We start from the raw sequence: 17,323 nt of genomic DNA, 5'->3' as shown, positions 1-17,323 counted from the left end.
TTGTTTGGTATTGCAACGAACAAAAAGCTGCGGATGATCTCGTGGTTAGTACTTCAGGACTATACCAAACTAGTACGCTAGTTAGCACTAATTGCAACGAACGAAGAACTTCCAGATAGTCCCCAGGTACGGATTAAAAATGTCCCAATAGCAATGATGACTGCTGCCCCCTAGTGGTTGCTGATATACGGTACTATCAAACTCTTTAGACTGCATAGAAGTTACCAAACTCACTCAAATTAAAACGAGAAACATCATTAAATTCACGTTTTCTGAAACCATTAATAAAACCGATATCAAATATAGAATACAGAATATTTTTAGCAGAGCTTTCAATTTTTATTAAGTCATGAAATAAACAGAACTATTCGTTTTTATTAGTCACTGCTTTGAAATCATGGAGGTGGATATTGTCTTTATCCTACTGGATTGGATATTAAGACGTCTCCTTTATAAGTGTGCCTCCCTTGTGGTTTGCACCCAATCATTGGTAGGTTTGTTACACTGATATTAGGATCCAAATGATCTATGCATGTCATTTTCATGACAAAGGTAACAACAGATTAACACATTACTACATTTATAGGATGTAAGGAAAACAAAGTGTGTTCAGTGTGTAATGCAAAGGAACAATGATTCTTTAAATTACGTTTATTAAAATTGAGTTTTACTTTGGGTTGATTTTTGAGTTCCAGATTTTTTTATATTATTTGAAGTTTGATATTTTTTTTAACTCGACAATTTATAGTTCTCAAGTGTTACTCTGTCTCGAATAAATGTAAGTTGCATACATTGTGACTTAATTTAAAAGGATTCTCAGAAAACCATGTTCATGTATTTAATATGGGCTAATTTTTCGAAGCTTTACATAAATCGTCCCTAGCATATTATTTTCAGAATGGAGGAACACACCCCATAAATATGGGGCGCCAAGTGTAAAAAAATAAAATTAAAACAAAATTTCAAGTCAATATGACAATTAAATCTGGAAACCACAGTCTTTAGATTTATTTATTTTATTATTTATTTTTTTTTACACTTGGCGAGACAACATTTAGCCTAGCTGACAGGTTTATTCTGGGAACTAACAAATACATCCGTGAATACAATACATGGAACTTGAATCTTTATTTTACACTTGGCATCAACATTTAGCTAACAGATACATCTAAAATATACGCTCTTTCAGCATTTTAAAGCAAGTTAAATCAGATCTAAACAGCTCGGATTTAGGTACGTGTAGTCTTACGTTGTTTCTTATTTGTTTCAGATAGAAATTGCGCCATGACGATTTGCAGTAAAATATTGACCCAAGGTTTCTTGTTATCAATACGTTCTACTTCATAATGATATGCGATCCTCTTTCGTTTGGTTTTAACATATTATAAAATTATACTGTTTATAACTTCAGGTAATCATATTTAACACCTGACCAAATACTAAATGTAAGTAACTATGATTAAAGACGTTTGCTCGGCGAATCAAAAGACACTTCTGCTTCTTCGTGCGTTCATTGCGTGTGCATGAAGGGCAGGGGACTGGCTTGTGGGCGGCACTGGTCTGTTTTGTTTAAAAGGCACGGAGGAAGAACTGGAGAGCTACATTGCAACGCAGCATTACTGAAGACAGCAAGCATGGACACGACTACAGGCGAGTACATTTTAACATCGCGAATAAACCCAAACTGTATATTGCGGAAACCATAGCTGGGACATATGGTGGTAGATATTGGGTTTGTTGTTACAGTAATCATGCCTTTAAAAGGAAAATACAAGAAATTGCGTCTTTTCATCAAAGTGCTAGGGTTCAAAGAAGTTGTAATTCTAAAAACCGACAGTCACCTGTTTTATGTATAGGCAACATTAAAGTTGTTCCTATCGATTTAAAATACGCTATGTGGCTAGTTTCTACATGCGTACGATGTCTTATTGGGCAAGTACGACGTTGGGAGCAGAATATACGATAGAAGTAGCGTTTCTAACGTATTACCTGTCGTATTCCACTTACACCAATTTATCTGTCATTTACCTCATTGAACTTTGAGAAACATGGCTGCTCTAATTTGTGCTCTATATTTAAGACATATAAGCTGACCATTACAGCGACCAGAGGGCATCGGAAGATGTGTGCGCAGTATCTTTGACGTGGTTTGTGATCAGGATATTACAGTGAACCGCTTGAAGAGAGAGGATATGTGACAGACGTCTCCAATATTGCAATGACTAAACTGGAGCTCGGTTCAATATTGAGAACTTGTAACTACAAATACGATAGGTCTTTCGATCAGTTATCCCCTGTTTCTATAGTCCAGTCAATACGACTGGTCGGCTTACAAATCGTACCCCATCAAATGCAAATACATGAACCACGCAACACAAGGAATGCATTTGAATGGTCTTGGAAATTAAATTAGTGATTTAGCAGACGCCGATTAACAAATCATTTCTTACACGAGATACAAATAGGTTTAAGTGACCTAACGCCACATTTTAATGTATGCTCTTTATATAATTGTATATATTCCTATGTAATATACACGTTTGGAACTGCATCATAAACACAGCAGTGTGTTCCTAATAGTTATTTAAGTCGAATTTAATATTGAACTACATAATCATATGTTGGAACACATGCGACACATTATATATATATATATATATATATATATATATATATATATATATATATATATATATATATATATATATATATATATATATATATATCTTTATAAACGAGCCTAATTAAGGCAATTGTTTATTGTGTTTTACAAACCAGAAAGGAAAATCAGTAATAACATCTGCAGAAACCGCAACAAAAATAAAAATAAACATTATACTAACAGAGCTCGCTTACAGATACTGCTACAAGATGTACACCTTAAAGACAGTATGTATGTGTATATATATATATATATATATATATATATATATATATATATATATATATATATATATATATATATATATATATATATATAATATACACAGCCGTATAATGTTTTCCTCAAAGAAGAATAAAAGGACTGAATATTGCACAAAAAACAAATGCTGCTAGCGGACTAACATGGGATGAAACAGCCAGCGGCCCCCTCACCCGCACCCTCGGCAGAAGAGAGGGTCACTGTAATGTCTTAATCTATTTCAGTTTTCAAAGTTGTTTATTTATAGCGCCTTTCATACACCTCAAAGCGCTTTACAGGTCTGAGAAATAAATATGCATATGTACTGTGCCTTTTTATCAATGCCTCGTTCCGAGTATTGGAGCCCATGTTTGAGACGTTCGGTGTAGACTCAGAGGGAGGTCGTATGTGTTACTGCTCCTCTCCTCATTTAATTTAGACAATTTTGTGCAGCTGCTGAAAACTGCCACAAGCTGTGCTTTTGTCTACACCTAGCGGAGAGCCACATTTTCCAACACTTGCCAAGTTTGTCATTAATAGATTGACTTTGCCTAATAGAGGGATTCTCAAACTCGGTCCTAGGACCCCCTGTGTCTTCTGGTTTTCATTCCAACCGAGCTCATTTTAAACGTTGAAAGATGGGGGATGCCAGATAATAGGCTATAGCTGTATACCATAATAATAATAATAATAATACGACGACTAGCAAACTCTTCGTTTCAAAGACTTCCAATAAATAATGACAAACGCACACCAAATGTACACTGTGGAAAAAGAGGAGTGTTGGGTAGTACGTTTTTTTAAAAAAAATTTTAGCCTGCTGGGGAAAATTAAAACGTTATCCATTTTATTATATTTTAAAAAGAGAATAAAAACAGCACGCAAAGATTACGTGTATTCAAATCTCCGTGCCTCCTGCCTCCTAGCTGCGCGTGCACGTGATGTGAAACAAAACAAGGAGGCGTTCCGCAGAGAGCCGAAGGGGGGCGAGGGGTGCAGAAATCCCAGGGGATGCAGGATATTTCAGCACCGGTGTAGTGTTAGAAAGTGGTACACATACCAAAATACGACCCATGTAATGTCAACAAGTGGTATTTTGTCAGAATTTGGTACATGTGCAATCAATTGCGATCTGATGGGTGTTTCGCTAATTTGTGAAGAGGGTACATTTTTAGCTTTCTAATGAGTGCTTTGCATAAGTGGTACGTAAGTGTAACCCTTTCTGGACCAAGCATTTTTCAGTGGGATGCTCCCCCAGGACCTGGCATTTTTTGGCTGTATAAATTAGTTTTTTACAGTAGCGTCTTGGAAATGGTGACCTTTTTTTGAGAACACCTCTGGGGAACATTAAAGTACTTCAGAAACCATAGAAACTTTTCTTTCTTAACTATTTTTTTTAATGTAAAGTATTTATGTATTCTGCTTAGATACACAGATCAAAACATGTTATTCTATGACCCAAAGGACACTACAATACTTGCTGAAAGCTTAGTTGAGAAATACTTGTTTGGGCAAATTACAAGACATTGTTTCACCCGAGTGATTGCAATGACGTAATACGTTTATTCTCAGTGTCTTTAATATTATTATTTATATCTTAGCAGACGCCCTTATCCAGGGCGACTTACAATTGTTTCAAGATATCACATTATTTTTTTTTTACATACAATTACATTATTTTTTACACAGTTACCTATTTATACAGTTGGCTTTTTACTGGAGTAATCCAGGTAAAGTACCTTGCTTAAGGGCACAACAGCAGAGTCCCCCACCTGGGATTGAACCCACAACCCTCCGGTCAAGAGTCCAGGTATAATGAGGATAAACACTGCTGTTTAGGAATGGAGCACTTTTTTACAATACACACATTCCATTTACATACAAACGTTTCACACGTCTGTGGTTTTACAGACGAGGCTGAAGTTGGCTTCTTATTCACCAGCTTCTTATTCGCCAGCTTCTTATTCGCCAGCTTCTGATTCGCTCAGCTTTTAGTGCATAAATGTATTTGTCTATGTTGAAGAAGTAGCCTTGAATTTAACTGGTTAAATCACTTTGGTCCACCGATTTCTCTGCCAGTACCTGACAACAGCCTCCCCCTCTGCAAGCCCCACTTGTATTTAGCCCTGCCCAACGTGTTTTACTGGGGAAGAACAGCGGGTAAATATGCCACATATGCCAATCACTCAGCATTTTATTCACTCTTTATGTATCTATGTTGAATAAGTAGCCTTGCATTTAACGTGTTAAATCACGTTGGGCCGCTGATTTCTCTGCAGGTACCTGTCGAGGGGCACCCCCTCTGTAAGCTACACCTGTATTTAGCCAGGCCCAATGTGGTTTACTAGGGCAAAACAGAGGGCAAACATGACGCATATGCAAATTGCACAGCTTCTTCGCTGGAAAAAAGCCTTGCATTAAAGGGTTAAATCACTTTGTGCCGCCGATTTCTGTACTTATTCAACGTAGATACATAAAGAGCGAATCAGAAGCTGAGCGATTGGCATATGTGGCATATTTACCCACCGTTCTTCCTCAGTAAACCACGTTGGGCAGGGCTAAATACAGGTGTAGCTTGCAGAGGGGTTGCCCCTTGTCAGGTACTGGCAGAGAAATCAGCGGCCCAAAGTGATTTAACCCTTTAAAAGCAAGGTTACTTCTTCAACGTAGACAAATACATTTATGCACTTAAAAGCCTGCGAATAAGAAGCTGGCGAATAAGCGAACTTCAGGCTTGTGTTTTACAGTGTATGAAAAGAAGACAGACGTAGCCATAATACAGTCAAATTTAATGTCACATCTGTTAATGTCACGCTCTGCTTATTCTCATCAAATTGAAATGTCCCGGCCCGAATATAATGCATGCTGTGACTTTGATGTTTTGTTTTTAAAATGTATTAATGATCAATGCATTGCTGAGTCTGTTGCGCTCATGTATCAAGTGGTGTCTGGAATGATCCAAATACAATTAAAACAGCGGGTGGAGGCGTGAAATAAATAAATAAATAAATATAACTTCTCTTATACAATTATTTCAATAGCGATTAATACCCTTTGCGGTCCATTTCAATAAAGTAAAAGTAAATCAGCTCATTTTTGCTGTTTAATCTACTATTTTTTAATAATACAATTCACGGGGCGTGAGCTGGGGTGAAGGATGAGGCAGAAGAGGCAGAAAGGAGCAGTTAGTAGGACAGAAAGTGGTCACTGACTGAGGGCGACGATGCCGACACATCCCAGGGGCAGAGGACCCAGCAACAAATAACTAGTTTTCTGCTCACGAGCCAGATAACTCTGTGTGAGCGTGCTTGCACAACACGTAAGACGGATAAAAAGCCGCATCCGATTTTCTTCTTGTTTTTCCTGTTCTTCAGATTATTTTGTACAGGTTGATTCGTTCAAGTAGCACGATGTTATGTGGTTTAAAACATCATATATAATTTACTGTGTGTAAGAAAAACACACAGTTTCGGTTTTGTCACTTGCACTAAACTCTGTTAAACATTTTTTTTTTCAGTCAGCATAACGCTATGCAACACAGTTTGTTTAATTACTGTATGAACATAGCATACAAGTTTTAAATGTTTACAAAACTCGACAATGTTGCTGAATTTGTCATTCAAACTTGTTTAGTTTTAATCAGTTTTGTCTGCTTGTTACTTTTTTCAGCCAACACATTTAAATGACCCTTGTTTAAAACAGTCTTTTAAAATATAACAAACGTTACAATGTAAATGTTGACTCAGTAGCTACCATTAAATGTTTCAACCTCGGTGACTTTCTGTGATGCGCTATTAATTTTAGGCAACTTGCAATAGAAACTTTTTTTTTTTTTTTTTTAATAAAATGTCACTTTCGTGACAATCGGTGAATTTTTTGTCATTCATCAATTTCTTGAAAAAGTACCTTGAATTTTCCATGGCCCTATGTGTAACTAAATCTCAGCAGTTTCTGACAAGTTTTTCTAACTTGAATGAGGAACTACCGTTCCTCTCAATATATATGTTTACATGAAACTTGTACTTTTTATATAGGTATATAAATGTCAATTGCTGTGGATAAACGCATCAGCCAAATCAATAAATATGACATGTAGTTTTCTAGCTTGCTGTTTATTAATTTATTTATACATTTATAATATAAACATGTATTCATTTCTTTATTTCTAAATGTATTTATTCCTCTATGCATTTGTTTAAATCATTTATTTATTTCTACCAAATAAACTATTCCTTTATTTAATTAAAAGGAGGAACTACAATTTATCAGAGATTTAGACAAGGAAGCCACATGCCACTCTTGTCTACAATTCCATTCTATGGTATCTACCAAACAAACAGGAAACTAGAAATTTTCAAACAGGAAATAGAACATTTATAGTATCGAGCAGCACCTTCAGGTTTTCAGTGAAAGCTGGTCAGGCTTGGATGTAAGCTTAAAAAATGAACGCATTTCAACAACTGCGCAGGGGCGCAGCGGGCTAAAGTCGTGTGCTCTTTAAGAGTGTCATGATGCAAGTTCAAACCACGGTGTTTATTTTTTTCCTGCGATATGTGCTGTTTTAAAACATAAATCCATTGTTTAATATAAATGGTGTGGATCTCAAACTGCTTGCATTCCCTGGTTTGTTTTGACGTTGACCAACATGTGGAATCACAGGATTGGTAGATGTCCAGTTATTTAGCTTTTCTGTTTGAAAAGGCGCTACACACCCTTAAAAAGTAAACGGAAGAGGAAGGAGAATAACAATTTGACCTTAGTTTGACGACTTATATCTCATTGTGTATAAGAGGTATGTACGTTTTTTTCACATTTGATGTAAGAAAGTTTCAGACTTGATACTGATACAGATGGTAATTCTAAGTGATTTTATTTTTGCCGCTGCAACATGGTGAAAACAGCAAAACTCTTTGAGCTGTATAGAGACTCAGTAGTTTTTCTAACTTGTACGAGGAACTACCGTTCCTCTCAATATGAAATAGTTATTATTCATACCTGATGACTTCAGTTAATGAAATGTTTACCTCCATGATTTACAAAAATGTTGGAAAAAGTTAATTGATTTAAATTATCTGCGAGTTTAAAATATGGTTACATTTTCTTTGCACACAGTACAGTAGCTGCGTTTTATTTCTAAATTGTTAATGATATATAAACTGGAAGCAGACACTCAATTTCTCTAAATTCATGACAAACAATACAAAATGAGAAGTCCACTGCAAAAGGTGCAGAAGTAAGAAAAAAAAATGTACAAGACCTAATGTATTTGTGTGACAGGGTGGCTGGGCGGTGAAGTCAGGTCAGAAGCAGGAAGGAAACTGACACCAGTACTGTAGTTTCAAAACAAACGCCGCATGTGCCGTTTTATTTAAATACAAAAATAAAATAAAGGTTTAAACAAAAACACTGTGCTCACAGAGCGAAATAAAAAGGTTAAACAAATATAATCTCTAACACCAACAAATAAAATAATCCAGGTCAGGCTGGGCAAATCGCTTTCACTGTTCCTAGATTTTGCTACATAAAATTTAGTTTCCCTCTCGCTCTCGCTCCTAAAATATGATAGTAAAGACAAAACACTGAAAACAGCATAACGTACCAGATTTGAATGGTCACTTCTGTGATTTCAAAGCGGAAGTTGTTTAAGAATGCGCGAGAAAGCGCAGTGCGCTGAGTCTTCCGATACGCATGCCAGCGTCAGTGCCTCCTGGCGCTGGCGTATAACACCTGTAACATGTTAAACCAGCGCTCAGTGTATAACACCTGTAACATGTTAAACCAGCACTCAGTGTATAACACCTGTAACATGTTAAACCAGCGCTCAGTGTATAACACCTGTAACATGTTAAACCAGCGCTCAGTGTATAACACCTGTAACATGTTAAACCAGCGCTCAGTGTGTAACACCTGTAACATGTTAAACCAGCACTCAGTGTGTAACACCTGTAACATGTTAAACCAGCACTCAGTGTGTAACACCTGTAACATGTTAAACCAGCGCTCAGTGTGTAACACCTGTAACATGTTAAACCAGCGCTCAGTGTATAACACCTGTAACATGTTAAACCAGTGCTCAGTGTGTAACACCTGTAACATGTTAAACCAGTGCTCAGTGTGTAACACCTGTAACATGTTAAACCTGCGCTCAGTGTATAACACCTGTAACATGTTAAACCAGTGCTCAGTGTGTAACACCTGTAACATGTTAAACCAGTGCTCAGTGAGTAACACCTGTAACATGTTAAACCAGCGCTCAGTGTATAACACCTGTAACATGTTAAACCAACACTCAGTGTGTAACACCTGTAACATGTTAAACCAGCGCTCAGTGCCGCACCGCCGCGGACCAGCAGCCAATTGTAAGCTAGCAAGCCAATATAGAAAGTGTCACATGACAATTGTTCGTGTGGTGTTTTAGCTTGCTGAAATCATCTTTATAAACTTTATTTTTATTTTTGATGGCGCACATTGTAAGTGATATTCTGGAAGACGAGACTCCCCTTTCAAAGCGTGTATAAACAATCAATCAGCAGCGACAGTGCCTCCCGGCAGCTTTTGTCGAAATTCTCTTTTTATATTTATTTTCTGTTAACATTAGTTTATAGCTAATCTTGTTTGCTTTTAAACCAATTAAATTGTTAAAAAATAAAATAAAAAAAAACGACTATTCTATAGTCCATTCATTTTAATTCCGTACATGGTCTTGTTGTACTAGTGCTCAAATATACACTCCCTTTTTTCTTTCTATATTTACCCCAAACCTAGCTTAATATAATTTTAGGAAATGACATGTCAGCACTGTGCTTGCATCCAGAGCGCGTCTGCCGATGAAAATACAAATACGGCGAAAAACAAAACAGTATTCGGTTCAACAGAGACAGTCATTAACTTAAAAACAAATAAGCGAAATGCTCCGTGTCTGTCTGTGTAGTTTGAAATTTGAATGCGTCGCCCCTGCTTGTTCTGTGACGCTCAGCCAATAGGCAGGGACGGGACATTGAAAAGAATTGTGGGAAATGTCGTTTTAAGACCTTGAAATATACCATTGCTTCTATGCCTGATCCCACATTTCCCACAATTTATTCTGGTAAGCTGTGTACTCTCTAACTCCCCCACACCCCTCCGTCCCTCCTAGTTACTGGGAAAGGTTCCTGTGCCCTTTCATCCAAAGACAGGCATTCTTTATAACTGTAACAAGTTAATAATACTGACATCAGCATAAGACACGTACGCACCTCTCGACTACCATGTGGTTTCAGTTTGAGTCCAGCCCAAGCAAAGTGGAATGCAAACTGTGCAGGTGGCTCTTGACAAATGGAGGCACGACCAATCTCCAAGCTAAGGAGGGCTGTTTAAATAAAAGCCTTTGTGTCTGTCCCTGTCCAAGGCTAAAGATAGGAGCTATTTGCAGTACAGGGCTGTCAGTCATATCTCTCTTATGCTGGATCCTGGTGAATGGCCCCGCCCACTCGGGTTACACTGCGTTCTGTACATGGTGTGTAGGAAGAAATCTCGGGACTCAGAAGTTGCTGCAATTTATTTTCCTTCCCTGCAAATAAGCAATTCAGAAGGTTATTTAAGAGGGTTCTCACCTGCTTTTATTACAGGACAGACGAGCGCTACATTTAGCTCTTGTTAGCAGGCACGCGGGTCTGCGTATCGGTGCCTGTGCACGCTGGGAGGACCTTGCTTTTGCTTGCTTCCCGAGGGGTGTTCTCTTGGCTTTTTAATATATAAAGGCTGCATAATCTTGTGGTACAGTTAATCATTTATTATTATTTTCCATGCATGGTTTGGCAGCCTCGTCTTATTGGGGGAAGGTGGCCCATAGCCACTTCCTATCTGCGGCACTGGGATGCATGGAACTGTTCATGCTTTTCCAGTCGGCCTTGCACAGGTAGCCTGCTATACAAATGTATTGTGGTTTGTTCTTTTTTCTGCTATGTACTTTTGTATAAAAAGTGCTATATAAATGCAATAAATAAATAAATAAACTCATTGTGCTTCCTGTGAAAAAACGTTACGGGTTTAGATACTAAGGTAGGGCTGTCGTGTTTCGAGATGCCGGTGTAGCCTGCAGGACTGCATACTGTAGTTTGCCAGTACTTCGCCGCACATTTGAGGCCTCGGTGCACGACTGGACCCACTCCATATAAAGTCCATTTTTAAATATGCTTTGCATATTTTTGGATTCTGCGTTTTGCTGGAACCTCCGCTGCTGCCCTCACTTCGGTTTGTGTTGTACGTTTTTCTCCCTTTGTCACAAAACGATCCATTTCTCTTTAAATCTGTTTCTCACTGTAAGCGCGCTGCTGATACTGTTTTTAAGTTTACTGGGGTGGGGAGGGGGGAACCACGCATCGTATGTGATGTATCACAGTTGCTAAGGAACATTAGCACGTTAAACAAAAGCTTTTTGCGTTATTTTATTTTAGTTATTTTTAAATACAATAGATTTAAAATATATGATTTTGTATTTTTTTTTTTTTTTTTTTTAAATCATCCAACCTCTCAAAAAAAAACCACACAGCTTGCACCTCCCTTGCCACGCCACATATCTTTAGAACCGCTGGTAATGTAATGTTTAATTATACTGACATCAGGATAAGACACGTGTCACCACCTAGAGACAGACTACGCCACCTGGTGGAGAAACTACGGGCACCAGGCCCCGTTAAAGTATGGAGGGAAAGATACTTCCCACAGGTACTGTACAGAGTATCTTACAGTTCTTAACATTTACCATTAACTTCTACCGTTTTTCTTTTCAGGTTCTTTATCTAGATCCACACCTCAGGCTTCAAACATGAGAGACAACACAGGTAAGTCATTTAAATAATTTAGCTACAACAACCCTATCTCCATAAAACTTCTCTACGACCTCCAGCACTCGTGGCCCCAGCTGTAGGTGCTAAAAGTAATACCTCCCTCCTTGCATCCCCTTCTAAAGCACGAATGATAAAATCTACCTTCTGTCCTTCATCTAACATTTGCAATCTCAATATGGTCTGTAGCTGTGCCTGCCAGTCTCCAAATTTTACTTCACTACCTATCCCCTTTAACTTTGGGATCCATGGAGCTCCCATAAACATGGCCATCACTATGGTTACCGCTTCTGGAGGTGCTACCGCCTGTTGACCCTGCCCTGGTGTGGATTTAACACCTAGATCCTGCCGACTACGTCAAAAAGAGCAATGTCACCACTTGGAGTCAGACTACGTCACCTGGTGGAGAAACTACGGGCACCAGGTCTCGTTAAAGTATGGAGGGAAAGATACTTCTGACAGGTACTGTACAGAGTATATTACAGTTCTTAACATTTATCATTAACCTCTACTGTTTCTCTTTTCAGGTTCTTTATCTGGAGCCACACCTCAGGCATCAAACACGAGAGACAATGCAGGTAAGCCATTTAAATAATTGATTTTGTAAGGACATTCCAGAAGTGCTGTGTTGTCTTTACACATGCTTGGGTCTCAAGCTGTGTAAAATAAATAATGCAATAAGGTTTTTTAAAATGTTGACTTAGCCATGTATACAACCCAGTCTCACGAGAGAAACGTCAACAGATTAACGTTTTCTGCTTTCTGGGGGAAAAAACGTTTCGTGGGTAACGTTTTCACTTTCAACCACAGTGCTTCACAGCAGCTTTTGTCGAAATTCTCTTTTTATATTTATTTTCTGTAAAAATTAGTTTATGGATAATCTTGTTTGTTACAAAACAATTACTGTTCTATAGTCCATTCATTTTAATTCTATACATGGTCTTTTTGTAGTAGTGCTAAAATACACACTCCCTTTTTTCTTTATATATTTACCAGAAACCTCTGTTAATATAATTTTAGGAAATGACATGTCAGCACTGTGCTTGCATCCAGAGCGCGTCTGCCGATGAAAATACAAATACGGCTAAAAACAAAGCAGTATTCGGTTCAACAGAGAGTCAGTAGCTTAATAACAAATAAGCTAAATCATGCTCCGTGTCTATCCTGTACAGTTTGAAATTTGAATGTGCCGCCTCTGCGACACTCAGCCAATAGGCAGGGACGGGACGTTGAAAAGAATTGTGGGATATGTTGTTTTAAAACCTTGAAATATACTTTTTGCTTCTATGACTCGATCCCACATATCCCACAATTCTTTTCACCTGTAGAATTCTCTGATGCTTCAGCTCACGGACGGATGGCCTGACATTCTCCTGTAGAATCTTCTGATACAGAGCAGAATTCATGGTTCCTTCAATGATGGCAAGGCGTCCAGCTCATGATGCAGGAAAGCATCCCAAAACCATGACACTACCACCACCATGCTTGACTGTTGGTATGAGGTTCTTACTGTGGAATGCAGGGTTTGGTTTTCGCCAGACATAACGAGGCCCATGTTGGCCAAAAAGTTCCACTTTTGACTTATCTGTCCATAGAACATTGTTCCAGAACTCATGAGGATCATCCAGGTGCTTTTTGGCAAACTTGAAAGAGCATTCATGTTCTTCTTAGTGAGCAATGGTTTCCGCCTTGCTACTCTGCCATGAATCCCATTTTAGCCCAGTGTCTTTCTGGTGGTGGAGTCATGAACACTGACCTTAGCTGAGACGAGAGAGGCCTGCAGATCCCTGGATGTTCTAGGGTTGTTTGTGACTTCCTGGATGTTTTTACGCCTTGCTCTTGGAGAGATTTTGGCAGGACGGCCACTCTCCTGGGAAGATTCACTACTGTCCATTTGGACAATATGGCTCTGATTGTGGTTCAGTGAAGCCCCGGGCCTTAGAAATGGCTTTGTAACCCTTTCCAGACTGATAGGCATCAACAACTTTTTTCCGGAGGTCTTCAGGAATTTCTTTTGTTTGTGGCATGATGTGCCTCTAGAGCAGGGCTTCTCAAACTCGGTCCTGGGGATCCTCTGTGGCTGCTGGTTTTCATTCCAACCGAACTCTTAATTACTTTAGAAACTTAATTGAACTGATAATTTGCTTTATTAGACCTTTTTTTACTTGTTTTCAGCTCTTGAACAGTTGCAGTTCAAGTTACTTACAAAATGTTATAGCTAACTTGAAATATTCAACTGTTCAAGAGCTGAAAACAAGTAAAAAAGGTCTAATAAAGCAAATTATCAGTTCAATTAAGTTTCTAAAGTAATTGAGAGTTCAGTTGGAATGAAAACCAGCAGCCACAGAGGATCCCCAGGACCGAGTTTGAGAAGCCCTGCTCTAGAACCTGTGTGCTGACAACTTCACTCTGGTAAGGGTCAAAGTTAGTCAGATTTATATTGGGCAGGGCTGGCCCAAATCAGGCCTGGTTGTTACCCAGAGTACTCAAACAGCTGACCCTAATTACCCCTTTAATTGGGTTGAGCTAACTAGGGTGGGGAGGGCAATAACTTTTTCACACCTGAAGATTGCATGTTTGATTACCTTGCACAACAAAAAAACAAATGAAAGAAGCACCAAACTTTGGGGTAATTTTTTTTCTCTCAGACTCCCTCTATATACTACTACAACCCACAAAAAAATCTGACCAAATACAATGTGAAAAATGTGCAAAAATGCACAAAATCAGACAGGGGGCAAATACTTTTTCACGGCACTGTTGGTGAAGTCAGTGATGAGAATATCTATACTTTCAGTTCTTCTAACTGAGTCCTGTGAGGAATACACTTAGTTTTATGAAAGCAGGGTTTTTCCTGAAAGTCATTTCTGTCACAATATTTTGTCCTTGTTCATTGCAGAGTTGAGGATTGTGCTGCTTGGGAAGACTGGAGTTGGGAAGAGTGCTGCAGGAAACACCATCCTTGGAAAAAGGGAGTTTGATTCGAAACTCAGCTCCACTTCCATAACTAATAAGTGTAGGAAGGGCACAGAAGAAGTTGCTGGGAGACACATAGCTGTGATTGACACTCCCGGCCTGTTTGGCACAGAGCTCACTGCTGATCAGATTAAACAGGAAATTGAGAACTGTGTCACTCTGTCTGCCCCGGGACCCCACGCTTTGCTGTTGGTGCTACAGGTAGGCCGATACACCCAGAGAGAGACGGAAGCAGTGAAGATTATTTTGGGTGAGAGTGCTGCCAGATACATGATGGTCCTTTTCACCCATGGAGACAGTCTGGAAAATGGCATGACAATTGAGGAGTACATTAAGGGAGTCGAAGGGGATCTCCAGCAGCTTATTGATAAATGTGGGGACAGGTATCATGTCTTTAACAATAAAGACAAGCGCAATACAGCTCAAGCTATTGAACTGGTCATGGAAATAGAGGCAATGGTGGAAACTAATTGTTGGAGTTATTACACCATGGAGATGTACAATAAGGCAGCTGCATCCACCAGTCAAAAACTAGAAACAAAAGAGAGGAAGGAAAGTTCACAGAATATGAAAATGGTGGAATCTAATTATGAGAGCTGCTACACTGTCAATGCATCCACCTGTCAAAATGTAGAAATGGAGAAGGGGAAAGTGAAGGAAGAAGAGCCACTGTATAAGTTCAAATGTAGTTTAATATAATCTGTTTAACATCTCTGATGTGTTTATTGAATGTCCTCTGCATGTTATTTTCTGTACTAATATGAGCTTAACTTTGTATTTTTATTTGAAGCAGTCAATGATTAATAACCAAAGCTTAACATTGTATTTAGCTCTATAAATCAGTATGAATTTCCTTTTAGTACACCTTCTATTGCCATGCATAAAAAAGCTAAATACAAAATGAATTCTGTGTCAGTAAATTCTGAAAAACAAATAAATTGTTAAGAAAATAAATGTTTCTGTCTCTTCATTTAATTGAATATAACTCATTTCTGTACTCTGGTCCTTTGCTCACTAAACATATAGGTATACCTGAATACATAATTGTGTCTTCTTTAAACACTTGGTAAAGAATTTACAATCCATCCCACAGGAGCAGCGGTACCCCGCATATTATCCATTGACTACCGATGCAGAATGACTGTGTGGGACAGATGTTCTTCATTTACACAACACACATTCATGGTGGCACTGCCATTGCAAAAGCATGTTTTGTGCTAAATGGCTTCTCTGCATTCAAAAACAGCAGCACCTGGGAAATCTAATTCTTTCACGTACTATATTCTAAATCTTTCACATACTATATTCTAAATCTTTCACGTACTATATTCTAAATCCTTCACATACTATATTCTAAATCTTTCACGTACTATATTCTAAGTCTTTCACATACTATATTCTAAATCTTTCACGTACTATATTCTAAGTCTTTCACATACTATATTCTAAATCTTTCACGTACTATATTCTAAGTCTTTCACATACTATATTCTAAATCTTTCACGTACTATATTCTAAATCTTTCACATACTATATTCTAAATCTTTCACGTACTATATTCTAAATCCTTCACATACTATATTCTAAATCTTTCACATACTATATTCAAGTCCTTTGAAGCCCAGCTGATCAGGTGTTATTGGTTTAGTAAAGATGTTTTGCAACATGGCTGCTAATATTTGGGACAGATTTTTTTTTAAGACAATAACTGTGGTATCAAAGGTAGTCTTGATTTTCCTTGGGGGTGACTGACTGAAATAATTACATTATGGGAGTGGGGGTGGGGGGGGGGGGTCACAGGATTGGAGCAATAATTTGTTGTATTTTATTTGTTTGTAAAATTCACTAGGAATACTGTCCTCCCTTGCAGTTCTCCCTGATCAGGAAGTGGCTTACTCTGTTGTCTTTCTTCATCAATCTTGGAAGCCCTTAAAGAAAACATCTGAGAATCTCCTTTTTTTGCTCTTATTCTCTGATTCATATAGATGGTGATAGAATGATACATGGAGATTCTCAACATTCATTCTTATTACAATAATAATTTTATAATAATTTAGCAGTTTTAGTTTTCTGATGGGACTCTTCATGCTGCAGAGACAGATTTTTAAGCTCTTGTTCAATAAAATCTATTTACTTTCTGTTCCATACATAAAATAGCTGCTTTTTGAACAGACATTGCTCTCAAATACGGCATAAATGCCCCTCAGAAGCAGGAAGAATGTTTCTTTCTGGGGTTAGTCTCCACAGATCTTTTAGGTCAATTCAGATCCATCCCAAAGCTTGGTTGCAATGTTTATATTCTTGCTCCAATCCTGTAATTATTGTCTTCCTTGCTTCCTGTCAGTCAGAAGCACAGTGCACCTGATTAATCAGTGGCAGGAGATATTCTAGAGTTCCTCTGAGCAGCAGTGGTGTTCTAGTTCCCCTGAGTCAGCTGTGCTCGCTGGCTTCGGCTGCAGTCTGCCTGGCATCCCCCGCAGCAGCGAGCAGAGCGACTAGCTCGCTACACTGTGCTGCACCCCTTGCATTGGTCATGTGTGCAATCCTAGTAAACATCAAATGAGTTGCTGTTGAATTCTCAGTCTATTAGATACTTTTAGGAGCCATTCAAAATGATCAT

At 38.4% G+C, this 17,323-nt stretch overlaps 1 protein-coding gene across 1 annotated transcript; it reads left to right on the top strand.

Annotated features, from left to right (window-relative positions):
* Positions 1-11,675: 11,675 nt before the first annotated feature.
* On the top strand, positions 11,676-15,641 carry LOC131723046 (GTPase IMAP family member 9-like). Its single transcript, XM_059016371.1, has 3 exons — positions 11,676-11,724; positions 12,255-12,305; positions 14,627-15,641. The coding sequence occupies exons 1-3, from the start codon at positions 11,709-11,711 to the stop codon at positions 15,400-15,402; spliced, it is 843 nt and encodes a 280-aa protein (XP_058872354.1). The 5' UTR covers positions 11,676-11,708; the 3' UTR covers positions 15,403-15,641.
* Positions 15,642-17,323: the final 1,682 nt, after the last annotated feature.

This window comes from Acipenser ruthenus, chromosome 52, assembly GCF_902713425.1.
Source record: "Acipenser ruthenus chromosome 52, fAciRut3.2 maternal haplotype, whole genome shotgun sequence".
In the NCBI taxonomy this organism is placed as follows: Eukaryota; Metazoa; Chordata; class Actinopteri; order Acipenseriformes; family Acipenseridae; genus Acipenser; species Acipenser ruthenus.
This window is presented reverse-complemented; position numbering and strand designations above follow the sequence as displayed.

Bases quoted from the DNA above. Each gene is read 5' to 3' on its own strand.
- LOC131723046 (XM_059016371.1), top strand. The intron at 12,306-14,626 runs GTAAGCCATTTA...TGTTCATTGCAG, and splicing joins AAACACGAGAGACAATGCAG to AGTTGAGGATTGTGCTGCTT.